The sequence below is a fragment of the Telmatherina bonti genome, assembly GCF_933228915.1.
Source record: "Telmatherina bonti genome assembly, chromosome: 6".
Taxonomy (NCBI): domain Eukaryota; kingdom Metazoa; phylum Chordata; class Actinopteri; order Atheriniformes; family Telmatherinidae; genus Telmatherina; species Telmatherina bonti.
Window position 1 is genome coordinate 33,927,427 of NC_136624.1, and position 27,647 is coordinate 33,955,073.

General features: G+C 36.8%; 2 protein-coding genes across 2 annotated transcripts; both read left to right on the forward strand.

Annotated features, from left to right (window-relative positions):
* Positions 1 to 276: 276 nt before the first annotated feature.
* gpr25 (G protein-coupled receptor 25) lies at positions 277 to 1,407 on the forward strand (the record flags this gene model as incomplete). Its single annotated transcript, XM_079242134.1, has 1 exon — positions 277 to 1,407. One exon carries the CDS (start codon positions 277 to 279, stop codon positions 1,405 to 1,407), a length of 1,131 nt encoding a protein of 376 aa, XP_079098260.1.
* Positions 1,408 to 9,671: 8,264 nt separating this feature from the next.
* On the forward strand, positions 9,672 to 25,983 carry inavab (innate immunity activator b). The gene is made up of 10 exons (XM_079242711.1): positions 9,672 to 9,740; positions 17,702 to 17,825; positions 19,828 to 19,961; positions 21,714 to 21,836; positions 21,942 to 22,170; positions 22,292 to 22,345; positions 22,627 to 22,933; positions 23,552 to 23,701; positions 23,871 to 24,570; positions 25,059 to 25,983. Exons 2-10 carry the CDS (start codon positions 17,771 to 17,773, stop codon positions 25,149 to 25,151), a joined length of 1,845 nt encoding a protein of 614 aa, XP_079098837.1. The 5' UTR covers positions 9,672 to 9,740; positions 17,702 to 17,770; the 3' UTR covers positions 25,152 to 25,983.
* The last annotated feature ends 1,664 nt before the right edge of the window (positions 25,984 to 27,647 follow it).

Here is a 27,647-nt window from a genome sequence, read left to right on the forward strand (position 1 = left end):
AGACCCATAGTGATGTTCATTAAGCGCCAGTCAGTGGCATTTTTTCTTCCTTTCAGTTACTTTTCTGTCACCTGAGAAAGCCTTGAAGGGGAAGTTATGTGAGACAGACAAAGAAAGACAGTTCTGAGAGGTGAGAGGAAGAGAGCTGAAATAGGACCTCTTTTTTTCTCTGTGGTTTGTGCTGGTAATATGAAGTAGCAGTATGCTGACATGGTTAGATCAACTACCCTGCCACTGTACTGCAGCTGCACAGCAGAGCCTCTCTGATCTGTAAAAATGGAGAGTACCACTGACTATGGTTCCTATTACTACTATTTTGACACCACCAATGAAAGTGGATCAACTGGCTCGGGGTGTTCTTTCTCCACTTTTCCTGGCTCCAACATCTTTCTGCCCCTGATGTATTACCTTATATTTTTCACAGGATTTTGGGGCAACCTCTTTGTCATCACAGTGGTGTTGAGCAAAGGGAAGAGAGCTGGTCGTTTGGTGGACACGTTTGTTATCAACCTGGCCCTGGCCGACCTCATCTTCGTCCTCACTCTGCCAGTGTGGGCCATCTCCTCCAGTCAGGACAACATGTGGAACTTTGGACCAGCCAGTGACCTGCTGTGCAAGCTGAGCAGCTACATTATTTCTGTGAATCGCTTCTCCAACATCTTCTTTCTCACCTGCATGAGCATTGACCGCTACCTGGCCATTGTAAAACTGATGGATTCGAGGTACCTCAGGAGTAGTCAATGCATCCGTATCACTTGTGCCTCTCTTTGGATAATCTCCCTGGTGCTTGGCATCCCATCTCTGATCTATCGAAAAGTGGAGACAAACAACCAGGGACAGCACTGTATGGAAGACAGTGAATCAGTTGTATTTCTTGGCATGAATCTGGTCATGGTGTTACTCACCTTTGTCTTTCCAGTATTGATCATAGTGCTCTGCTACGGCAGCATCATAATGCATCTCAACAAGCACTGCATTGCAGCTGGAAATCCTCGAGCTGAAGCCCGTCGCAGGCACTCCCTCAAGATGGTCCTGTGCATCATCGTGGCATTTGTGGTCTCCTGGCTCCCCTTCAACATCTTCAAAACGATTACAATTGTCTCAAAACTTACCGAAGCCACTTTCAGTTGTGAAACTCATGCTTTGCTAATGAACGGGCTTCTTGTCTCATGCTGCCTGGCCTTTTTCAACAGCTGTGTGAATCCAGCCATCTACTTTTTCCTGGACAATCACTTCAGACGCCGAGCAGAGATCCTGTACAAGAGCTGCTCTGGAAAAACAAAAATGCTGCAGAGCTTCAACTCATCTGTTTCATTCACAAATGGTGGAACTTCAGAGAGTTGTGGGACAAATGGTGGGCGAACTCAGCTACAGATATTACAGTCGGAGGAGATGACAAATGTGTAACTGTGGAGGTGAGAAAGTCAGTGTTTTACACTCCTTAGATCTCTGTGATAACTTATTCATTTTTTCCTTTCATGATAGATTTCTGCTTGTTTCTCCTACAGGGTTTTTTTTTAAGAGCGGCATCATCACCTTGGCAGGAGAAGATCTGAGAGTGTGATTTTGTTTATTGTTGACCACAGCAGATTTTATATTTAGTTAGTAAAATGCTTCATAAAACTGGCAATTTTTTAAAATATCTAACATGTTTATAGCTTCCTTTTAATGAGATTATTAGATTATTACAGAATATGAGTGAGTGTATTGTGTTTATATTAAGCATTATCAGCATTGATAATTATCAGCATTAACTGTGCTATCATTTAACACTTGTAAAATAACAGATAAGCATAATTAATTTCAAGTTTAGATTTAGATTGCATTGTCATTTTAAATTGTCTTTGAACAAATATTGTATCCTTGAATGCAGAAATCACATTTGTATTTTAATAATAAATGCTGGGGGAAAAAAATCATATTTGTACATTTAAACTGAAGACTGAAAACCAGATTGTCTTGTTAGTAAATAAATCAAAGATAAACTTTTTTTATACTAAAAGGTATTAACAAAATTAAGACATAACTTAGAATTATTTTTGGATTAAATATGAGAGTTTAATAATAATTATTCAGGTGTTTTGTAAAATTATGATATACTGCTCATCCAAAGTAATTTCACCAATTCAGTGTTGATATTTAGTTGCATAGAATAAACTAAATTCCAGTGCAAATATTTATGAATATTTATAAGTCCTTAATTGTACAAAAAAAAAAAAAAAAAAAACGCACATATTGTAGCATTTGCATCAATAATTCACAAACTGGGGTTGCACACATTTTTGCAAACACTTCTTCAAGTCTCCAAAAAAAATTTCAAAATTATCTCTGTTTTGTTTTGTAGCCCAATTTTCAAAATGCATAAAAATGAAGAAAAATAAGTCATTCTAAGTAAAAACAACGGTAAGACTTCTAGATTACATTCAGGTGCATCTACTTGTGCTTTGATTTTAGATGATCTGTAACATCAAGCTGAAACGGTTTCACTGACTCTGTTTCTTGTGTTGTTTAACTGAAACTGTTCGCTGTCCTGGTGTTGAAAGCGCAAACAATAAATCATAAGATAGCATAATGCATGTGCACATATACACACACATCATTCCGGTTCCTCTGCAAAACTAAATCTAGTTATTAAATGTTTTATAAATGTGGTCAGTTATGAGAACTTTGCATATAAAAACATTTAAAAAGATCACAGTGAAAAGAAAAGATATGGGTAGCAACTTGTCAACCTCGAGGTAACCACTGCACAGAACTGCAACAGGAAGCTAAAGAAAAGCGAGAGGTAGGGGTTGGGGGGGGGGGGGGTCAAAAATTTCTCATGAGAAATTTGACACTGGTAGTAATCAGAAGAAATGGCTCATCAATTGTGACAAGAAGAAAAAAGGAGAAGAATGGTGACCACAACAGGCATTTTGCATTTTACATCTGTCAGCTGGGATGCCTCTTGAGAGGAAGTAAAGTGTTTTCTTCGGTTTGAAAATGTGTTTACAGAGAGATCATGAAACCTAGACTCTCATGAATAAGGGGTTCCACATTGTTTAAAAGTTGTTTCTCAGGAAAAAAGTGTTTGTATGATCATGAAGGGGAAGTCAAGCACCCGAAAGTTCAAATGTTCATGTGCCCACTTGTTGTTCAGTGTTGAGAACACTATGATTCAGACGGTTTCAAAACTGAAAGACCCAGGTTAGTTGCCCGGCTGCGGGTGCAACAGGTCAGGAACTTCCCATCTTCTACAAATTTGCTTTGTTCACAAAACTGCCTTCAGACTGTTTGAGTTTGGGAACAAGTTCCTTCTGTAGCTACACTTCATAATCAACTGTTCATACAGTGATGTATTTACATTTATCTGCACACCATCTGTTTGGCAGATCTAGATAAAGTAGAATTATTTATGCTCAAGCCTTTGCAGAAACTACACATACTGTACATTGTTATTTTCTGGTGATATTCCTGAAATGTTGCTTGTTTTGCACAGATAAATACAGTCCTCCTTTCCCAGCTCTGCTTCAGCCGTTCTATCAATGAAACATTATGATGTAGCTGAATGTGATTTATGATTTTGCAGCAATATTCTGTTTATTTTATTGTGCACATTCGACCACGTTTCCGTTTTAAGACTAGAGCCATTGACCACAACACATAGATGGCTGAGAACAAACTGTTGCTCTGAGGTTTAACGCATTGCTAAAGGGGTTTAGTCATGCTATTTCAATAAACTCAGTAGAAGATATGTTGATTCATTTCCATTTCACATCCTCATGCAGTCACAGAAAATATTATTAGCCCACTCTTGTTTAGTGCTAATTTTTAATGACTGGTACAACTACTTGTTTTGAAACCAAGGGCAGTAGAGTGGTGACTGTATGTTCCTTTGAGAGGCGTCTCGACTGGTCTCTGAATTCAGAAATTATGGGAAACAAAATATGCAAAGTGAGCTGTGAGGATTTAGTGTTTTGCAAATAGTTAGAGCTACTTTAGCTGATCAAGCTCTGAGTTGGATCACCTTTACTACTGATATTCAAACATCATAAAGGAACTGTAAATCTAAATTTTGTGACTGAGTATTTTATACTCTCTTTGACACTTTCTTTCAACCGTGAGCATTTGTTGTGTATTACTTTATAACATTTATCATCCAGCGACATAAAAAAAGAAAGTGTAACCAGTCAAGTGTATGTTCAAGAAAGAAAAGGAGAAGGAATGTATTAATCCAACAGGGGAAATTATAATTTTGTGGTACGCTCTTTGTTGTTTTTTGTTTTGTTTTTTTTTTAATTAAATTTGAATTAATCATCATGTACAGTCTTTTCATAGAAGGTTGTGGCTGCTGGCAGGAATAACCTCATACCTTTTTGTCTTGCAGACTTGAGGAATTGTCTTTCACTTAACACACACAACCCCCACACCACAACTGAGTGCTTAATTATGTTTGATATATCAAACGGGTCATCTTGCACCCATCTTCTAAATGTAAGACGGTCAAACAGTATAAAAATCTTCATAAATAAAGAGGACGAAGTGGTTACATGCCCCCCAAATTAGCTTCTCTGCCAAATTCAGATCTTTATCATGGATTGTGTTTGTTGTTTATTGTTGTTTATGCATTAATTGTTGAAAATGTTAATTGTTAATTGTTGAAAAAATAAAATAAATAACTGCATTAATGGTTTCATGTGGCAGCCATATTTATTTAATAATAGTCTGTATACTTTTTACAATTATCTGGCGACCTCCTGAAATTGTCTTGTGAACCGCATTGAGAACCACTGAGGCTATAAACAATTTAGGTATTGTTAAAAAAATACAACTGATAATTCAACCGTTAGCAAATCAAACTTTAGGCGCAATAGGATGAGGTAATTGTTTTCTATAGGATGCTGTAAGTCTCATATCAGTCTTTTTAGCCCACTTCTCCTCAGCACATTTCATTGACGTTTGTGGCCATTTGCGTGTACACAGCTCTCATGAGGTCTAAGCAGTTCAATCAAGTCGAAGTGTGAACTTTGACTGTGGTGTTACAACAACTTGGTTCTCTTTTTAGACGTTTTTTTGTCTGACTTTAGACTTTTTCTGTGTTTGACTCTACAACATTTTGGTGAACTTAACATCACCTCAAAAACAGGCAGGTTTTTGGTCTCTGTAGCTGCAAAATAAGCTCTAATAATCACCCCTCCACCACTGCCGGAGAGTCATTGTGCTGATAAGATCTGCTTGTTTCTCCATTTTCTGAACTGCTTAGTCCAGCTAAGGGTCGCGGGGAAACTGGAGCCTATCCCAGCGTTCATGGGGCGAGAGGCAGGGTACACCCTGAACAGGTCGCCAGTCCATCACAGGGCCAAGCTCTGCTTGTTTTTTGCCAAATGGTCCACTGTGCATTATGAAATCTCCATTTTAGTCTTATTTGTTCACAGGCTTTTTGTTTCACAAGTTTTGTGGTTTTCTTAAGCACAACTATGCAAATGTAAGATGTGTTGCCATGTTCTTTTTAGAAAGAAGAAGCCCTCTCCTGTCATCCCTTCAGTCCTTTTCTTGTTGTAGCATCATTACCTTAAACATTTAACACGCTAACTGAGGACTGTAGAGTTTTGACATGTAGTTCTTGGGAGGTTTTTTGTTTGTTTATTATTTATTATTCTCTGAGCATTGCACAGTCTGTTCTTGGAGTACTGCTGGGAAAACTGGTAATTGTTTAAAATATTTTCTTGATGTATAATTATAGTTTCTAGGTTGTTGGGAAATAACCTTATAACCCTTCTTAGATTAATGAACAGCAACAGTTGCTTTTACAAGATGATTGTAAATGTCTTTCCTCCTGAACTATTCTACATTTACAGAGGTGATGGTGATCAGTCGAGTGAAGTGACTTTTACTCTCTGTACCGGAAACAGGGAGTGGACTCAGGTTTTTAATACTCTGCTTCTGCAGCTAAGCTGAGTTATTGTGAAATAAATGGCACTGGTTTAAAATGTTCGCTGAAGTTATTCATTTGAGTTTGCATTTTTAAACCTGACTTTAAATGGAAAAAAAGGTTGTTTGTTTTTTTAGGAAATATACAAGAGCACATAATGTGTTAGTTCTGCATTGCTTTCAATTTTAATAACACAAGTAACATAGAATCCAAATTCTGTCAATTACAAACACTTTCCAACAAAACAGCAGTGTTAAATGTCTTTTTTTCATTGATAGCGTAATTTTAGAGCTATGTTCTTATGTACTTTCACAAAAGGCTTACGTGAAGTAAAATTGTGGTAAAGAATAAAGCCCCTGTAACAGTGCTTGACTAGTCAGACTGTTACTCTGCCAGTCTGGAACACTCACAATGAAAGGTTAGACCTTGGCACTCAGGTCTTATGAAACTTTACTGACGCTTGATGTGACACTTTCTGTTCATGTTGGTTGTGAGACGATGAACTTGTCTTGTTCTCACAGCATTATTGCAGTTTTTTTTGGTGGCAGCTCATTTCTCATAAGAGAACAATTTATAACAGTCACAGGTTGACAGTATTGTCAATTTGGAAACCAAATTTAGCTCTATTTTGACACCATTACATCACTATGCCATGACATAGAGAAAGATTATTTAACCTGTTGGTACCAGATGTCCCATGGACAGGACATGACAAATGAAAATGTATTTTATTCAGTCTCCCTTCCAAGTAAGTACATATGTACGTACTTGGGAGTAGTACATGAGAATTGAATTATAGTCTGCATAATTCAATTATAAGATTGAGAATTGAATTATGTAGACTATTCAAGATACGATTATGGCTATACGTTTGGTTAACATTTATTCCTGACGTGTCAAAAATTAAATTTATCTTTGAAGCCATATTGTACACCAGTAGCAGTTGATGCTGAAACAGAAATGATCCTGTTAAACCAGCAAGAATCCAAAAGAAAAGTTGGTCCACAACAAGCTACTCAACATGAATCTTTTATCCAAAAAATAGTTTTAAGCAAAAACTTGAAGTCACATTTTAAGTTGTTAAAAACCAACCAGGATCAGATTATTTTTTTTAAATAATCTTGAGTTTAATCTTGAAAATGTGTTTTGGTTTTTTTTATATATATTATTTAATAAAAGATTTTGCAGCTCCTGCTAAGAATATAGACATATAATAATTGTTCTAGAATGTGACTCAGATATTCAACCAGCCTGATTTCTTGTGCTCATCCTGCATGATTAAACATTTCTTTTTATCCTGTAAATGTTCATTCTTTTATTTTTGGTCGAAGTTTCATTTTAAAGTTAGTGTGCCATGAGTAAATATTCTGTAAAACAATATGATTAATGCACACAAAGTGCTGTAGTATGTTGTTATGCAGACCATCCAGGTTTAGATCATGCCAGTGCTGCAGTAATTCATTCAAAATAAAATACTGGGATTTCCTTGTTGCTTTCAACTTTAGCTCAAGCCTGCATAAGCGAATTAAATCAGTCGGTTTCGGAACAGATGCCTCATTTCTAAATGTCCTGTGTCATTCAACATGTTCATATACATGCAAACATGCACTACTTTTAGCTAGTAAGTGGAATAGGTCAAAACTTTCATTTTTACACAAGTCTTTTTCTTTGTTCTGAAGTGGGAAACAAAACACAGTTGAAAAACAGATAATGATAAGAGTTGTTGTTTTGTTATATACAAGAAACAGGAAGTTTTTCATTTCAGACTTTGTTTATCACCACAACAATGAACATGATAATCATCCGTGTTCATGTTACTTCCTCACCTATATCTAAGTTTTAGGTGAGGGAGTAATCTAAGTAGAGTTTTTACATGAAAGAACAACTTTTACATTAAAGTTATATAGACAGTGCTTTTCTCCAAAACGATTTATATCTGAGAGTGTGAACAACACAAGCAAGAAATCAAACTGTGGGGGGCATCATGGATAAGTGCTAGTCAGAACATTTTGATGTGTAAAAAATGTGGTTAGGTTTGCATAGTTATACTGGTGGAACCATTATCGTGATGAGAACATAAATCATTCTTATATGAAGCTGGGTAACATATTTTGTGAATGAGGGTTACAGATATACCAAATGAGACTTAAACTCTAAATTAGGTCTTTATAACATAATAAAAATGTATGTGGTGTACAGTATAAATATAGAAAAGACACTTTGTTTGAGGGCAGGATTTCATTTTGAATAAGTTCTTCTTCTAATAGCAAGTCATTTTGCACATTTTCCCTGTTATTTTTCAATTCTTCTCTTGTGTATACATGTTAAGTATATTGTATTTGTATATATATATATATATATATATATATATATATATATATGGGCTTAATGAGTAGATGATAACACACAGGCTACGTGAATTTTCTTGAATGATATTTAATTTAAAAAAAGAGACTATCTAGTTTTTTTTTTTTTTAAAGTTATACAAGTTATACAACCCAGCAACTTTTTCATAATATTTACTGCCATTGTTCTCTTTTCCAGAAGAGTGCTCATGTCAATTAGGCTAAATATAGGTCTAAAGCAGCAAGAACATCTGTTAAATGAAGAACCAGATTTTTCCATCAGAATGGATAAAAGTTTTTAACCAAGTGTTTTGACCAAAAGTTTTATACTGTGATTTATCAAGTGATAACCTTCAAGTATATTGTAACAAGTGTCAGTTTAATAAAAGAATATGACCAAATACACAAACTGTGCAACAAATGTGTAATCATGCAATAAAAACAAAAACAAACAAACAAGACCTAATTAATTTCAATCCGGTTTATGAGTCAGGCAGAGTTTGTTTTTGTTTTTTTGTTTGTTTTGTTTTGTTTTGGGGTTTTTTCCTTTATTTGTTTTTGGTTGTTTTTTTTTGTTTTTTTTTTATAAAGAGGTCAGTTTCCCATGGATCAGAAATTAGTCAAATAAAAACAGTGACAATTTCTCTGTTATGTTGGACTACCATAGAGACAGGTAGCATGCTATCTATGCATATGCTCTATTTAATGTATGTGTCGATAATTAATCAAGTCGATATGGTACTTTTAAGACTGGAAAAAAATATTGCCCAAGCTTAATGTTTGTAATGCTGTACTGACCTCTAGTGGATGTAAATGTACACTGGTAAATTCTATTTGCTTGAATAAATGGCATCATGAAGATCTGTAAAGGTTTATTTCAAGACATGTTTTGTTAAGACTAATAAATGCGTCATATAGTAAAATCTTCACTGCCAGTAAACCTCCCACGCAATGGAGGAGATCTGTGTGGCGTTCATAAGCGATCTTAAACTCGTGCTTTATATATGCGTGATCCTTAAATTGACTCAAAGTTTTTCAAAGATGCCCAGACTAAAAGTAAGAGTAGACAGTACCATAACAGAGTTTTCTTACATACACACTTCATGTATATGTATATATCTGTTTGTGTTTTTAGCTGCACATTAGAAATGTGTTACTTGGTTACCATGGTAAAGCTCACTGCTTAGTTCCTCCCTTTTTTTTACTGCACGTGAAGGCAACACAGCATTGCTTTACTTTATTCCTGAAGTAGCGGTTGTGATTGAGTTGTACTTTTAAAGTTCAATTTTTTTTTTTTTATATTGGTTTAAATTAAAACTCAAAACACGTGAAGTACTATCTTGTTGTTGCTATAGGCTCTATTGTCAACATAAAGTAAAGAATAAAGGTCTATTTTCAATTTGGGAAGATGAGAGGAGTCATTGGAGCGCAGATTGTATGGATGTAGCAGAGGCACGATGCTAACAAGCTAACTAGCTTCTGAGGTAAGAGCAGAAACGCTGGCATTGTGTATTTTAGTTGCTTTTGTTTACCTCAAGAACACATAATTGTTTATTGTTGCTGAGCTTCCAGTACATATAATAAATTGCAACCAGAGATTTAAGCTGTTTGGTAAATACTCTTCACCAAACTTTTGCAAACTCTTCCAAGCTGCGGCCCAGCAGCTGTGGGCAGCTGACTGAGTGGGGAGGTTCCTCGTGTCTTTATTGTTTCTCCTATCCTGTACTGTATTATTTAGATCACTTGTCAACCTCTTCAAGACGTGCACAACTCTATTTTCTTTTATCAGCATATGTACTTGTCATTCCCAAGTTTACATTAGAGGTGTGGTAAGGTATCATCTCAAGTGATAAGATGGCAAATCTCTATCGAAGATCCATGTCATTGGATTCTGAAACACCATAATTGCCCCATAGTTGCTCTTACAATCATGTATTTCTTGCTTTTATGAGTTTGATAGGAAGTATTTGACTAATTTTGGTGATCTCCGAGTTGATTTTAAAGGAGAAGTATAAATTATGCAAAGACATGAAACCTGAAAGAGAAGTTGTAAACCTCCCACATCCTCTTTGATAAGACAAACGCAGCCCTGTAAAACAAGAACTTACCGATAGGAACAATAGAGGATGCTCAACATTTACTGTTATAATCACTTACATTACCCACTGACACAAGGTCTGGTTAAACAAATGCATTGTTTTAATTTAAATCTTTTTCTGTATTTGGTGCAAGTTGATAGGTTTGATAAACAAACAGGTAAGAAGATTAGGGAAGCACACAATATTCTCCATTCATTTACCTTTATGTACTATATTAAACCACAAATAACAAAATATGCAGCATGTAACACCATTCAGTGTTACCTATATCATTGCAACTTTCCAGTGAATGATTATAGTTCTCGAAATTTCACAAAAGTAAGATGTAAACAAATAATACACATTGGAATCTCAGTTATAATGTGTGTGAAAGTTTTCTTGTCAATGCAGCAGTTTCATTATTTAGTTTTTTATATCTGTGCATTGAAATAACTCCACAGTCCTCACATTCCTGAGTCCTGCCCTGGGGGCAAGTAGCTTAACCCCTGCTAGTTTCTGACCTAGTCATCGAACACTCATGTTTAACAGCTTTGTTCCAATCCACATAATTACAGCAGAGTCCTTACAGCGTCCAGAGATGTATGTAACACAAAACAAAACTTTGGGTAAAATGCACAAATAATAACTGTCAGATGTGATGTAATGTAATGATAAAACAATATTTATTATTTTTGTCTTATGCACCGGGTTAATTAAATCACTTGAATAAGTAATATAGAACTATAGTCTATTTTATAGATAGATTTAGCATCCAGTCTGAGGATTCATTTCCGATTCGTCAGACTAATTGTTTCCCATTTGAGTGTGAGCTTATGACAAAATATTTCTCATCTGATTAGTTACTTAATAGAATGTTTAATTGAGGATTTAAGAGTTTCCCTCAATTATTTCTTCTATAATTTTGACCCTTTTTTTTTTGCATCTCTTTTTCTTGATTTTCACTGAATTCAAACAGATTCCAGCTTAATCGCACATTGGGTTTTTTTTTTTATCAGCTTCTTAACATTTTCGAAGGACAAGTTCAGTTTAAGTGTCTTATCCCTGCTTTCATGGCTGTTTTGCTACATGTATTTTGTCCTAAATTACCTGTCAGTTTCCTTTCTCAGTCTCATGGCCGCTCATGGTTTCTTTTTTAAAAAGCGTATTTATTTGTTCCTCTTTGGTTTTTCTTTTCGAAATTAAATATTGTTGAGGTGCATTACTACTAATTAGTGAATTTTGGTGTCCTACAAATCTGCCTGTGTAGATGGATTGAGGTAAAATGTCCCATGCGTATCACCGTGTCAAACATATATATAATTGCTGTCTTAATTTATTGCCTTACACCAGCTGTAATATTAATACTAAATGCATTTTATTACAGAGCCATATAGGTGCTCTAAGATTAATAGCCTAGTAAGAGAAAAATAAAAATCGTCTTGCAAAGACAATAGAAATTCACAGATATAGATTTTAAAAAATGTCAGATTTGTTCCTTATAGCTTCTCTTTGATGTTACAAACTGAACTTTATTGGTTGATCTCTTTTCAAAAACACAATAAATACCAATAATAGAAACGTTTTGGGCCGAACAGAGCTAGTTTTCCTTGAAGAAAGTTGAACTTAAGGACTTGCTTTGCACCTAAAACAAATCTCTCTCTGTTCCGCTTAGCAAATAGGGGCTTCACATCCAGCTGACTCCACATGCTAAGTTTTAATAAGCAAACAAATGTAAAGATTTATAGTTTGAAAAACAATGCTACCTATTAGTGTAGTGCTATTTAAATTATTTGGAGTTGTCTTGGTAGAAATTACTTATGTATATCCTGCATCTTTTTCATACAGAAGACGCTAAGGTATGAATCTGGGTCATGTTTCATAGCCTGTGGCTTTATGTGGTTAAAGTTTGCCTCGGTTTGTAGTCAAATTCAGCATTTGCTAGTGTCAACAAAACAAAAAGAGAAACAGGGCAGAGGTTAAAATGGAAAGAGCGCGTGATGTCTTCTGTGTTGTATGTACACCTCAGAATATATGTTAATAGATAGACAGATAGATGGATAGATCTTTTTGTCTTTACTTTGCTTTCAATTTTTTACTCTTTTGGTACAAAAGCTACTTTTGAGATACGTGTTTGTCTGTGTGATTTGACACTTGTTTACACGCAAGCACAGTCCACTGCTTTGTCACACTCTTTATTTGCATGGTCTAATTCAGTAACACACAATCTCTGTGCACCTGTGTGTCAAAAAGCAAGGCATGTTTTCTTATCTTCTTCAGAGCATCATAAATCTTTAATTTACTAGAGGTGTAAACGAGCCCATTTCTAAGGTTTTTATTTTTATTACCTTTTAAAATATTATGATTATGATATAGAATTTAAGATTAAGATAAAACTTCATATCACATTTATTTGAAGGCCTGTAGATGAGCAGTTATACATTGAGAGCTGTTTCCTTACATCCGGTGGAATGAGTGAGATGTGAGATTTAAGGCGGAATGTGGGATCCCCTGTCGCTTGACAGCTCTACACTGGCAGCATTTGTCCAATCATGCACTTAGAACGGGGTCAAGAATATTTAAAGAATTTGTTTTGCCAGCTGCCATGTTGCCTACACAAAGCTGCTCTCTGTCTCTCTGGGACTTTTGGTTTAACTACCCATGACATCCACCAACTGGCTACCATATTACTGTATGGCTGTTTTTTTGTTTTTTTGTACAGCAGTATTGTGGGAAATAGTTTAACTTGTCTTCACATCAGACATGATACTTTTACTTAGCACTTGTGTTTGCATTATTTGTTAAAACTCATCTCATTCTCGCTCCCATTTCACACTATAATACTGTTTCTAAATAAATCTGGAAGTGTATCCGAGCATGTCTCATTACACATCTTTCAGTCTTGGCTGCCTTAATGTTTGTAAAACCTCTGAACTGGAGTTTCCCATGACCAGAAGAGGCTATTATTCAGATTTTTGACAGCACTTCCCTTATATATCTGATTTGGGGTTATCAGAGTCCTTGGCATGCAGTGTGTTTACATAATGTGCTGCTGCTTCTGTTCTTGTACTGTATCAACTTTACACAAGGTTACGTCTTGGTATTCTGTTTCCACGCAGCCTTTTCTTACACCTGCATAAAGATTCCATTTCAGGAGGCTGACTGCATTAGTCAAAGTAATACAGCAGCCCCACAACAGACCTTGCTTTCATGATGGCTATTCAAGCCTCCCTCATTGACGGGAATGCTGTGCACAGATGATTAGAAATGCCTGAGTTGTTCATAGAAACGGTTTATTTAGCAACACAACAATCTTCATCTACAACCTGCATCAACTTACATTTTATTTTCAACAATAATATTTGGCTTTTTAGAATGTAATATTTAACTGTGTCACTGCATCAAAATTTTATAATATTGGTGAAAAATACTTCGATTGTGATTTATGTAGGTGAAATAAACAAGTTCAAAATAAACTAAATTTTATCTTCATTCCTCTCATGTGATTGGTTATAATGAATAGAAGTTGTTGCAGGGGGCGTCTCTGTCTTTCAGCCCCTGAAGGGTTGGCATGCCAGAAAAAGCTTGAAAACCACTGGTCTTCACGGCTGGCATCTGTGAAATGTGTCCAGTTGTGCTCACACCGTAAAGTCTAAATGTGGATGTTACTGGAACAAAACTTCACAGCTTCTGCCCTTCTAGATGCTTATTCCTTGGTGCCATGTCATTTGAGATCTTTGGATGTCTGCAAATTGCTGGCCTCCCCCATAAGTGTCTGAGCACCAACATTCCTGGAAAGCCGAAATGAATATTGCGATTCAGGATGAATGCAAGCCATGCAGCTTCAGAGCAGGTGTTGTGTGTCTCTTTAAATCATGTAGACTATCCTACTACAATATGCTTCCCTTTATTTGGTGGGAGCATAAACAACAAGCCAAAGAACAGCATCTGTGATCAAATCAAATGAAAGTTGTGTATTAACAATAGCTTTTGGGTTTTTTTCACTCCTTTTAAACAACCAGGAGATGGCAGTAGACATGTATTACTTCAGATATTAATCTTCTAACAATAGTTAACAATGAAATATAATGGCCATTGTGGGGAAATTACAGTCTAAAACGGCATCATCTGAGTCATCAGGTCATCAAATCATTTAAAATCATGAATAAAAGCTTCATGTTTGGTATCACTGGTTTATAATTAAACGTTTGCTAACTTTCCCTCAAACCTGGATCCATAAACAAATGATAAAGTTGTAAAGTGAACAATACTGACTGGTGAAATTATTTGGTTAGAATAAAAATCAGAATAAACTGATAAGGACTGCAACTAATACATATCTTCTTTATTTTTAATCTGTTTGTCAGCATAGACTTTGAATAGAAGAAAGTCTTGTGCTGGATGAAGAACAAAACTGCAGCAAAGTGGCCATCTTAAGGGTTCAACCAGGAGCAGGAGCTTTTCAGGCTGTTTCTTTGGTTCAGAGAGATACTCAATTTGCATATCATATAACATTAATAAAGGAAATATTAATGAACCAAATCTAAATCTTTTTGTCATTTTTGCTCACCATTTTACCAGTTGATATTCTGAAGATTAACTCACTTATTAATTTAAAATAATATAGTTACTTTTTTATTTTATTTGGTCTCATGTCTTTGCCACATTGTGGCAAATGGGGCTTTTAAAATGTGACACATTTCGGTCACGTTCCCTCTGCCCACGTAAATGCAGACTGATAAGAAGATAATGTGAGGTGTAATTTCTCATTGTGCTGGTCAACGTTGTTGACACAGATTGAGACAGTGTGGATAGCTGAGTTATATGACACCGTGTAAAGTGTTCAGCCCTCTGTGTACTCGGCCACTCCTCTTCGGCAGGCAGCGCTTTCTTAGAGGGCGAGTCTCTCATTCCGACCCAGACTCCACACAACTCACATTTTTTTTCTACTTCCACTCAAGTCGGGATTCCCAGGGAAAGATTTCACCTGTTGGATTTGGCATTTCTTCCTTAGATTTCTCATTAAGTAAGTACATAGTTCAAATATTCAGATGGTAGTGTTTTATGTATTTCTGTTTTTCAGATTCATTTTTTGCCCTCTGGGTTCTTTTCTTTTGATAAATGAAGGATGACTATTTGGGTTTTTTAATCCACTTGGAAATGTATAATTTGTGTATTTGTTTGAGTAATAGCCTTTTCAGAAAAGCTGATATTTTGTTATTAAGTGTGACATTAAAGAAAGGAAAATGCTCTGCATCTGTAGATAATGTGTGCCGATAAGTTTTGACTACTCAGTACAACTGTTGTGTTGTGTTTTTTTTAGATACTGAACATACTCTGCATCAAGCAACCTCAGTTTCAGTCAAATCCCTTGAACAGGGTATTATCCACACCTCGTGATGAGAAATTCAGAAGGAACTGACAACTCCTAATGCACAAGGAAGTGTAATTAGATTTCACTCATTTAAGAAAAATAGTTATTATTCTGTGAAAATGTGAAAAAAGGGAACTAATGTGATTAATCAGTTGACCATCATGACACTGATGTAACCTGAAACTATTTCCACTGCTAAATTGTTGAGAAATTTAAATGGTAAGGATTAATCCAGCTTTTAATTCAAGTAGTTGCTTCTTTTCTGGTTGTTTTATTATATACACCATTAAACTCTCAATCCATGTCACACAAAATAACCTCTGCTGACATGTGCTTGGTATTCATTTAGAAGTATTTGTTTAGTTTTTCCTGGCATGTTATGAAAAAGAATCCAAGGAAACTTTGATTTTTGTTATCAGATTTGTCATCAGCGTGACGGTCACACATTGAATTCTGTGATAGTGGTATTGCTCTGAGTTATTGATGAACATACAGATCATTCTCTGCCAGTTCTATTGTTGTATCACAGCTTTAGACAGCGGTGGATTTCAGAGACTTAAGGCTGTAACATTCACCTCATACATCAAATTAATTCGTATAGAACATATGAAAAACAGGCCAAATTGACCAGAGTGCTGAACAATTTTCAAAGGTAAAAACCCAATCGAATGTTTACAAAAACAGTAAAATGAAAAAAATAAAGGAATATTAAGGATATTTATCACTTTCTATGATAAATAAATTAGATTTTTAGTCAGCCTTAAAACTGGGTCCTTGACTGAGAAATGGAGACTTTTCCGAAGCTTTAGAGCTGCTACGAGAAAAACACGCTCACCCTTTCTTCTTCCGTCTTGATGAGGGAACAGTTGATCCCAACAGATTTGCAGATCTAAGACGCCTAAACTGTGCTGGGGAGTTGCTGTATGTCTAGCTTGTGGTTACACACATTATTTAACTTACTAACTTGGCTAAAAATGTCAGCTGACTGATCTGGCTGTTTTAGTATGTTGTGCATGAGTAGTTTCGCATCCGTTCTGCAAACACAGCAACCTCTTATCTGTGATTTGCAGGTGTGAAGAATCCACTCACAGTCATACGAGATTTATGGAGATGTGTCATGATCATGTCAAGTTCAGGCTGATTGAAGGACATATTACTTTCTGCTTGTGTCACCCCATGCATGGACCGACGATGCAGTAGCGCATGGCTGTGACTGCAGGGTAGCTTTGAAATGTTGGCTGACGTTGCCCCTCCCCAGCATGCTGGAATGCAATCACTGCCACATTCAAATAGTTAATAATCAAACCAAAAAGATTTGCAGTTTTTGTCTTGACTCCAGTTATTATACGTGCATTTGAAGGCATAAGTTAATGGTCATCATGACGTCAGAGACTAACAAACAGGCTGTCACAGGAAACACCCCAGACTTAGCAACATGTGTGTGAACTCATGCCAGTTGAGACTATGACTGCACCTGTCTGTGAGGTCAAAGAGGCAAGTCACACCTGAGTCACTGAAGCAAACGGACACAAGATTAGGTAATAGGCTTTGTTAGGAAAGCTTTATAAATCTAGTTTCGGCTGCTTGTCTTCTGTTTTTCTTTTAAACTTTACATCTGTATACTCATTAATCTTTTTACTTCCAGATATTTCTTATGTTTTAATTCTCTGCTTTTTTTTTTTTTACAACCAACTGGTGGGAATTCATTCTGGTTTAGTCCTTTTAAAAGCACCTACAAAACTAGTTTTAGAGACTGCAGATTTAACTTAGCTCTTTGCTAACTTATGTGCAATGTCCCTGTTAATAACACAATACAATAAAAATGTATTGTTGTTGCTATTATATCAGCTGATTATATATTTTATTTTGAATAACAATACCCTCAAAACTTTACAAACAACCAAACAATTTCAATTTCAAGCCTCTTTAATTGTGACCAGATTTAATTTAGTTACCTGTTTGGAAGTTCTCTGAATCTTAAAATTATATTTGACAGGACACAATATGGCTCTGTAGCATCCTCTGCTTTGACTGAAGAAAAGCAACAGGAAGTTGATCTGCTGGGATGGAAGGAACTGGAGAAATCAGCGACACTGACAGTGGTATCATCCTTCATTCAGGTAAAAGTATTTCTATTGTTTATCATTAACAAAATATTTCAAATGTGCAGGTAAAACTTTCTTTTCTTCAATGTCTGCAAACGCTTCTTCGCAGACTCCACATCAGACACTTGATGTTTGGCAAAATGGCATGACAAATTCATAAGGCGTTAAACTTTATTTGCAGTGTAATTCTCCAGGCAGTGGAGATTTCGGGTCACGTTACCAGTGAAACCATCAAATCAGCTCCACCATACACTGTTCTAGTTTTGTTTTTATTATTAATAGCAAGCAGTTCAGGAGCAAATGATCTAGTTTTTAAAAGAAAACAACATCTGAAAACAGAACGTAGATGAAAATGGATGGGATCTAATGAGGCTGTGAGCCAGATTAGTTGATGTGTTCTGTACAGACATAATGCACAGGAGCTCGATTAAAAGTACTCCTCACATGTAGCACCACACATTTGACATTAGTTAGTCCTGCAATCTACAGTTTACAAGAAAAATGGCATCAATGCAGTGCCAGGTGTTGTTTTTTTTGTTTTTTTTTAAGTAAAAACAAACACAAAAAACTCTAATGCCTACATCACCCACTATGCAGATATTGCCAATGTGGGTGTTATAGTAGGAACCGTTACTATATCCTATTGGTCTGCAAACAATTATTTGTAACTGCATAACCTCATTTTGACAAGTTTAATATTCCGATCCAGCCGATGCTGATCCAAAATGGCATCACTTGAACATATATATATATATATATATATATATATATTCAAGACTTCCTTTACAATGATGACAATAATGTCAAGCCCCCCCCCCCCCCCCCGTCCAAGCACCACTCCAATGTGCACCCTGACACAACAAAACACAGCAAAATGTGATGAGAAACGGTAATGTTTGGCAAAAAAATAGCCTTTAGTTTATTAGCTGTTATTTAATTAATTATAGTTTAAACCACATGAGTGGCAAAAGGAATTATCAGTTGTCCTCCTATAATGTGAGGCTTTTCAGGCCTGCACACTACTCTATATGAGGTAAGTTGATCGCCAAGGCCCCTCCCCCCTAAAAATCTGGGCCCCCCAGGTTGGAAACCATTGCCTTAAGGTGACAATCCTGCGTTAACAAGAGACTTTTCTGTTCAGTGCTGCAGTGCGTTGCCGACATTCCCCGCGCTCTGCGTGAGCCACGTGGTGTCTTTTCTATACAATGAAAAAGTGTCAGTCTACAGAGAATAGGTGGACTGCGACTGGAAAAAAGAAGAATTCTTTGTCCTATTGTAGTGCTGTCACAGTGCTTTCCTGTTGCACTTTAGATGTTTGTCAGTACCTGCAGGGATTCTTCAATTAATCTCTGAAGGTATGTGCTGCTCAATGCCTTTTGCCTGAAGCCACTCCCACATTCCCGAGGCTAATCTTAATGTCATCGGTCGTCACCAAGGCTACAGACAGCGGCAGAACACTCGCACTGTTTATAGTTACAAAGATCCTGATACTGATTTTGCAGTTTCAGTGTCATTAATAAGAACAATGATAAACACAATGGGTATATTCTTCTTTTTAAATATAACACATTCAAAATTAAATTGTATGGATTGACTGATTGATTAACTTTGTCTTCACAGTATAGATGTGGCATATTTGTGTATCGGGGGTTTAAACTAATATAAAGCTTTCTCTCTGGGTTTACACTGTAATGAAATGCAGTTCAGCAGCACATAAATGAACTAAAAAAAATGCCACTTTCAACATTTTACTTTCATAAAAGCAGGAATTATATATACTAACCTAATAAAAGCAAAACAATACATTTATTGATGTTGAAATGACCTAAACTCACAATTGGTTTTATTTATCTTTGTTTCCTGATATTTTCTTTATTATTTTTCACCTTTCATTCTAATTTAATAATTCAACTCTAATACCTCACAAGCTTGAGCAATAAATGTTACCTTAATAAGTATATGCCAGTCTCAAACACCCAGATGAATCAAGTTATCCATTTCCTGTTGCATGATACAGGCTCTGACAGCCCAACCACACATACGAAGGATGTGACCACTCACACACGGGCCATGAAGCTAAGACACCAGGCACTCCAAGACCGACTGGAGATCTGCCTACTGGAGCTGAAGAAGCTCTGCATCCGAGAAGCTGTAAGTAATAGTAGCTGATCAGTTTAAAACCTGATGAAACGCCGCCTTCTTTACTCTTTATTACTGATACAAGGGGATCCATATCACAATCAAAAATCGGTGGAAGCAAATTAGACACAAATGATAATAATCAAACTTCTGTTTAGAGTCATAAAGGTTTAAGTAAACTGAAACCAAATAAAACTGAGGACAGTAGGGTGTAATTAAGACAACCAGCACCGTGTTGTTCATGATTCAGTGCCTACTTACAGAGGATTACATTGGTGGGGCAGTTTTGTACAGACGTTTATGACGCATTTTACTGCAGGTTTACAAAAGCCACAGTTTTGACACGCACGGTAGTGTTGAGATTTCCAAAAGAGCCTCTGCAGGGAAGCTAAAGATGCAAATGTCAACTACAGTGTTCCAGACATTTTCAGAGATTTACCACCCAGCATCATAGTAACATTTCAGACGACTGAAGAGTTCTTTTCATGCTGTGGTCATGTCTTGTCAGCACAAAAGAAACATCCTTGTTTACTTACCACTTTCCTTTTGTAATTTAAGCTGAAAATTAGCTGCATATCAACTTCAAATCCCATATTCTGCCTCTGTACTTAAACAAAAAAAACACAGTTTCACTGCATTTAAATGGGATGTGTGTAGAGTTCATTTATCAGGGCAGGATTACAGTCATCTTATGACCATTTACTGCCAGTAAACAGGTGTTTCCTTGTAAATGTTTCACATAATTTCTGCTGATCTGTGTTCTGCTTTCTACTTGCTTCTCAAATATCAGATTCATTTTATGAATGTGGTACTTTTCATTTTTTTCCAAATGATTTTCTTCATGACATTGTTTTCATAGTCAACTATTAGAAACTCCTCTGGTCTTTCTCATCACTTTCCTTTTAAATACATTGTTTGATGGAAAAAAGAGCACAAATAGTGGTTGAAGTGAGACTTCTGCTGCTTATTTCATACTTTTTGAAGTGGCGTTCTGGTGGTTTAGTTGGTGAAGCAATTTGAGCCTGGGTTTTGAATTCAGCATGAGACTTTAGTCATACTTCATCCCTTTAATTTTCAGTCTTATCAGCCCCTTGCATTCTGCCTCTGCACCCTGAGGATTTGATTCAAGGATAAGGATCACTAAATAAAGTCATTTAAAAAATGGACACACTCTGGTGAAGGTGTGTAGGTGACTTGTCGGTGCTTCAGGGTAAAATCCCAGGGATGATCATTCTTTCCCGTTGACACTCGGGCTGGGCACTCCTGTTAGGACATGCTTAGATGAACTAATGGAAGTCATGATACCTTTCCCTCCTCTCAATGACAAAAGAAAACAAATGCTTATTGGCCAGACTTCACATGTGTGCGCTTGTGTGAAGCTGGCTGGCTCTGAATGGCTTCAAATTAAAACTGGTAACGGAGTATTGTCATGCATTCGGTTTTGATTTGGATATTGACTGCATGAGAAAGGAAATTCCATTGAATGTGTTATGACAGAAAATATTCACTGATGCAGAATTGTGCAACCAATTCTCTGAAACTATATGTCTGAACATGTAAGGAGATAAGAATCAGATACTTGTACATTGTTTCATAACTGCAAAGGAAATGACTGGATAAATATAAACCACCAAACAGATGATTTATCACCTGTGTTTTAATCAAAGTTTGGGTATTTTGTTGTTTGTGTTTGGTAAAGTAAACTTGCAGCCATGTTAAAATGTGTTTGTGGACTATTGGAGTTAATATTTCTTTGCTGTTTAGGAGTTGACAGGTCGGTTGTCAGAAGATTACCCTTTGCTCCCTGGAGAGAAGCCTCCACAGATTCGCCGACGTGTTGGAGCTGCATTTAAATTAGATGAGCAAAACTTACCTCGAAGATCAGAGGTACAAACTGCATTTGAAAACTGGAAGTTGGATAATGTTCTTCATATGTCACATCAGCCAACAGTCACACTGTTGTCTCTCTTTGCCACCCTGTTATCTTTACAGGACTCGGAACTGAGTTTAGTAGATGCTGATTTAGCGCTTCAGATGAAAATTTGCGAAGCTTCACGAAAGCTCTGCGAAGAGGATCACCTGAGCAAGGCTGTTAAGAAGAGCCGTCTGCAGCAGTTCAAAAGAGACAAGAATAAACTCAAGCAGCTACAAGAAAAGGCCTTTCAGTTGCGACTGGAGCATGGACGATCATCACCAATGCCTGTTTATAATGCTATACAGGGTAAGGGACTCAACCAAGCATGGTTACTGAATGGCAGTTGGGTGTTAAAAAAAACCTTCAGAGGAATTCACCACTTGATAATTCACATGTTAACACTTGTTTTTTTTAAATTTGTTTTCAGATCCTGGTGCTTCTGATGATAGTTCTTTATCGGATTCTGTTGTGCAAGATGAAGGTACGACCTGTCCCAATTTGTTCAAGTGGAAAAATCTGTTATTATCTGTGAAGAGCACTTCATGTTTTTGTTTTGGTTTAGAAGCATAATATCATGTATGATATCACCAAGTAACTGTGAAGCATGTTAACAGTCTCTATTTAGTACTTTCCTGGGAAACCATGCCTTCGGGCCTCCCATTACTTTTCAAAGTAGTAGTTTGTAGTGAAGTTCATTATGAATTAATAATAAATACTGTATCATAGACAACATCATTCCTTTTCTTTTTTTTTTAATTCCAGAAGTCACAAGCAAGTCCACACAGTCATCCTCAAGACTCCCTTATGCTGTAAAGTCAGAGCCTCCTCCACCTTCCCCCTTGTCCACACATTCCTCTGTGGACGGCTCCCACATGTCTCGCCCTGTGGCTCCACGGTCCCCCCTCCTGAACCTGTGTCAATCTCCCAGTCCAAGCCTTGACTCCAACTTGAGTTTAAACTCAAGCATAATGAGTGACCCTCCTCCCATCCAGCACTCCCCATGGACAGAGTCTAGTCTTGATCAACCTTACCAGAAGAGCAAGAAGTCATGCTCTTCCACTAAGATGAGGTAACGCACATCATCCATCATGATTTTTTTTCCTGTTCGTCAAGTTTTTAGTCGAGCAGACACTCTAGTTTGTGGGGTTATGTGAACGTTACTGTGTGGATTCTTTGTAAATGTGGAAATAACCGGTCTACACCCCAACTCTTCATTAGTCTCACACTTATCAGGAAAGATGGAGATAACAGCAAGCTCTTACAAGAATTGTTGGTGACATTCAATTGTTTTACAAGGAACTCAAACAAAACATCTTTATAGGTTATGATTATGTTGACACAAAGAAACACAACTGTTAATCATGTACTAGAGCCAAGTCGTTTTTACACAGAACTTCTCTTTATGGTTCTTACTACTACCGGTTCTCTGGATTAGCCTGTATTGAATATGTAAGCAATATCAATAACTATACAACACTGCCACCTGCTGGTGCAGTGGTGCTACTACATCTGCTGGATTGAGCTGATCTGTGAATGATCTTCATTTACAAACAGACTGAGGCACAGGGTTCCTCTTTTAGATATGCGCATTTCTGCAAGATCAAAGTCTATGAGTTTGTTTTGTGTTTTCTATGAATATCACACTTTACACACCAAAATCTGGTAATGCCCATCTTTGTGTGTTCAGCAGTCCAGCCACATTGTTGCCACCACTGGAAGCTTGTGTGTTGCAGTCTGCACTACCCCAACAGCTTTCCCATCTGAGGCTGAGCTCCACCCAGTCAAACAGTGCACCCTCAACACCAGAGATGCGTGTGCACCGTCAGCTCTCCCTCAGGTAACACCACACACACATCAATGGCAATTATAGTTAACTTTGATTAAAAAAATTTTTTTTTCTTTTTTTTTTTTTCCACATTTGAGAATATGTGAAGAGAGAGGAATGTTTCTTAGTAAATTATCTTTGTTAGTTTATGTGATGGGTTTAATTGCTGTTATTTTCACAGGTTGTCCAATACTGAATCTTCCTTTCATAAAGACCGCGGTCGCACCAGAGGTCCAAGGAGGCGACTGACGGAGTACGAAATAATATTACCAGAGACCCCTTCTGTATTGAACTATGGGAACCTTGCCAGCTCTGAGGACAGCAACTCTGAAAAATCATTTTCTTCTTACAATAGCTCTCCATGTCACGAGGTGCCTTCTGTTTTGCCAAAACAATATATGTCTGCATTCCCCCGCGGTAGCCCAGTGGGCAGTTACGGGCCTCAAGCTTTCCCATCCTCTGGTTATCACTGTAATCCCAGGTATATGATCAGCCCTGGTATTCAGAGAGCCTACTACAATGAAGAAATGGTCTATCCACCGGACATGGATGTGGCACAGAACCATTTCCTGCCACAAGGTCCTTGTACCTCTGACAGACATGAATATTGGTATAAAGACACTGCTGTTCTCCACCAGAGAGCACAGAGGCCTTTGCCTCCTGATATCAGACTTACCCCCCCTGCACATTTGGACCATCCACACTACCACTCCAGCGGTCTCCCACGGCAGATTGTGAATGAACATCTGAAGTCATGGCACCGTCGCAGTCAGCTCAAAGCACCGAGGTCTCGTTCTCTGGACAGACAGGGAGCAGTTCGTGTGAAAAGCATGTCGGCTCGGGAGTCGTCAGGCAACCAGACTCGGACATATCATGACCAGGTGAGCACATAAAACTTACTCTATGCTGTCCATGTGTCTGAATCCCAACTCACTGTCATGTTCTCATGACACTTTACACTATTAATTTTATTTCTTTGCTTTTTTACTTCACAACTTCCATGAATGATAGGGGAATTTATCATTTGTATTTAGAACTCAATAAGCAGGAGGAAATTTAAGAAAAGAAAGCTGCCCTTCAACCTGTTTTTGAAAGACAACACTGGCAATTTTGACATTTTGTGCTTTCTTGCCTGATAATCTACTAGTTTCAGCTTTGTCATTACCAACACTGAGCACAATGCAAAAAAGTTCAACAGTTCTAATGTTTTATATCAATTTATTTGGACAAAAATGAGCCTCATCTGTGTTTTTTGCTGTTTATTTTTTCAGATTTTGGAAAATACTTAATCAGTTGTTAAACAGCTTAACACCTTGCCTTAATAAGGCTTTAAAATATATTTTTTTCATTTTCTTTAACCAAATTTTAGGTTATTGAGAGGGGACATCTCCAAAGAGCTCCTGATGACACTCCAGCGTGCTTGGTTGTAGACGATGGCTCTCACTTTATGAGTCAAGTGTGAAGAAAAGAAACTTGGATGCCAGAGTGAATATTCAACCCAGAGACTGCAGTTTTCTCTGTTTACCAAAGTTGTGTAGGCCCATAAAGAACTGCTAGTTTTTGTTCAATGTTTTTACATCATCCTGTTTACCTGCATGGCAGCATCTGAGCATTAAAAATGAGGATGAGAGACTTGTTACAAAGCTGTGCAACCAAAACCACAGCCTCCGGGTTACCACAAAATTGTAAACATCCTCAAAAGAGATGATTGTGGTGCAGTTGTATTGCTATTAAGAGCAACTGCACATACTTGTTGTTTTAGCCTCATTATGTTGAGGCATTCTAGCAGTCACACACCAAGTATTGCACGAAATGCTCATGAAAAATTAAATAAGGAAAGAAACAGATTCTGTGTTCAGATTCTGCGTGCCACATTCAGCCTAGAGTATTTTCAATCATTTAGAAATACCAAATGTCTAATTGAAATAACAGGAGCCTCTTGCACATTACCACTAAAATTATTGTAGTTTGAAGATGAAAAATGTGAATATTTCAGACACAACATTTACATGTTGAAATGTATGACACATGAATTTCTTAACTTATCTTAACTGAAAATAAAACAATGCAAATTTCTCTGAGGATGCACTAAATGCATTGAAGTAAAGACTTTCCAGCTGTCGATTAGACCATGACCCTAAGTTTGAGCTCCTGAGTTTGACCCCCCCCCCATCCAGTCTGTTAAAGGTGAACATGATTGTTCTTGTTCAAGTTAACTTGAAGTACTAAGCAGTTTAATCAGCTAGATTAAACAGGTACTAACTGACTTACATGAAATACAAAATAGCTAATTGTGATGTAAAAAAAGAACATCTTTATGTTTGGCAGCTATCAAGACGTCTAATTAAAATGTAAAACTGCAACCTGAATTTTATCTTTATTGGTACATGTTTTTTTTTTTTTAAAACACTAGATCACTTGACTGTTTAAGCACCACTAACAATAAACCTTAGAGGATCTGCACTCCAACACACTACAATATTTAACTTAAAAACAGAAGCTTGCTTCTCTTAATCTACTAATATTTCATTGCAATAATAACAATAGACTTTACTACAACTTCAGCTCCACCTACATACTGACTGGTCTTTCACAGTAATCTGTTTATGTGTTAACTTATTGTGATATTTTTTAACATTGCGCCAATTGAGTCATACTTGAAATCATATCAGACATGGACGTGAGTTTCCAGGTTTATATAGCCGTTAATAAAAACCAGACCACAATCATGTTGTCTTTGTGCCTTTTTTGTTTGACTTTGCTTTGATAGTGTCTTGCTTTTTATTTATCCATTTTAGCAATGACAATTGGCCAAATGTGTTTTTGTTGTGTATGAAGACTTGTGAAAATATTTCCCCTGTGGAAGTAAATAAATTGGATGTTGTTGTATTTAAATGTTTTGTGCTTTATTTTTAAAATACCTGAGTTAATTTAGGATTTTTTCATGAAAAGATTATCAAGTGAAGTTCATTAATGGAGTTTAAGAAATTAGTTTTGACTGTCAGTGTTACACAAACTTTAGGACTATTGATAGTAGTTTCAAATGGCATGTCATACGATTTAACAGTCTACAGCTGTGTATTTCCAAAAGGTGAAAATGTCTCATCAAGCTAGCCTTAAGCAGAAAGCCTATCAGGTATATCTGATATACATGGTTTATTATTTTCACCTCCATCTAAGTCAGCTTTGCAGCCATCTGCTGGGGTAGTAGCATCAGAACCAGAGACTTGAAGAGAATCAACAAACTGATCAAGAAAGCTGCTTCTGTGCTTGGAGTAACTCTGGAGCCGCTGGAGCTGATTGTCCAAAGAAGAATGCTGCACAAGCTGATGAAGATGATGGGGGATTCTTCACACTCTCTCCACAACACAGTGAAGAAACAACAAAGTGTGTTCAGTGACAGGCTTCTTCAGGTCCGATGTAAGACTGAAAGATACAGAAGATCATTCCTGCCATCAGCCTCCGGAACAAGACCTCCTCTCGTTAATTATCATTATCTACTACAATATTGAATTTCCCTTTGGGGATTAATAAAGTATTTTTCTTTTCATTTCATGAACAGAAAGTCTATGTGACCGACCCTGACAGTAACGGAGGTTTGCATGGAAGAATGATCTTTTTTTTTTTTTTTTTTTTTTTTTTTTTTTTTTTTAACATGTTGAAAAAAACTTAACATTATTCAGGCGAAAGGGGATATTTATTAGGGATATACCATATCTATGGGATATACATTTCGTTTTGGGAAAAAAAATGCTTTTATTTTGGTAAGAAAGGAGTCCGGAAATTCAGTTTAGCCGAAGAGAATCAACTTCCGGCAACAACTGGGTTTCATATATCGATAAATAATTCACCTTCCTGGTCAGGAGTCTTCCTCGTCAGGTAACTTTTGTTCATTTAATGAAGTTGTCTTGGGCATGTCAGAATAGTTGTGTAACTTGCTGACGTTGGAGGTTGGTGA

Coding starts and splice junctions, on each gene's coding strand:
- inavab (XM_079242711.1), top strand. CDS start 17,771: ATGGAAGGAACTGGAGAAATCAGCGACACTGACAGTGGTATCATCCTT. Junction 23,702..23,870: donor CACCGTCAGCTCTCCCTCAG/GTAACACCACAC, acceptor TTATTTTCACAG/GTTGTCCAATACTGAATCTT. Junction 24,571..25,058: donor CTCGGACATATCATGACCAG/GTGAGCACATAA, acceptor ACCAAATTTTAG/GTTATTGAGAGGGGACATCT.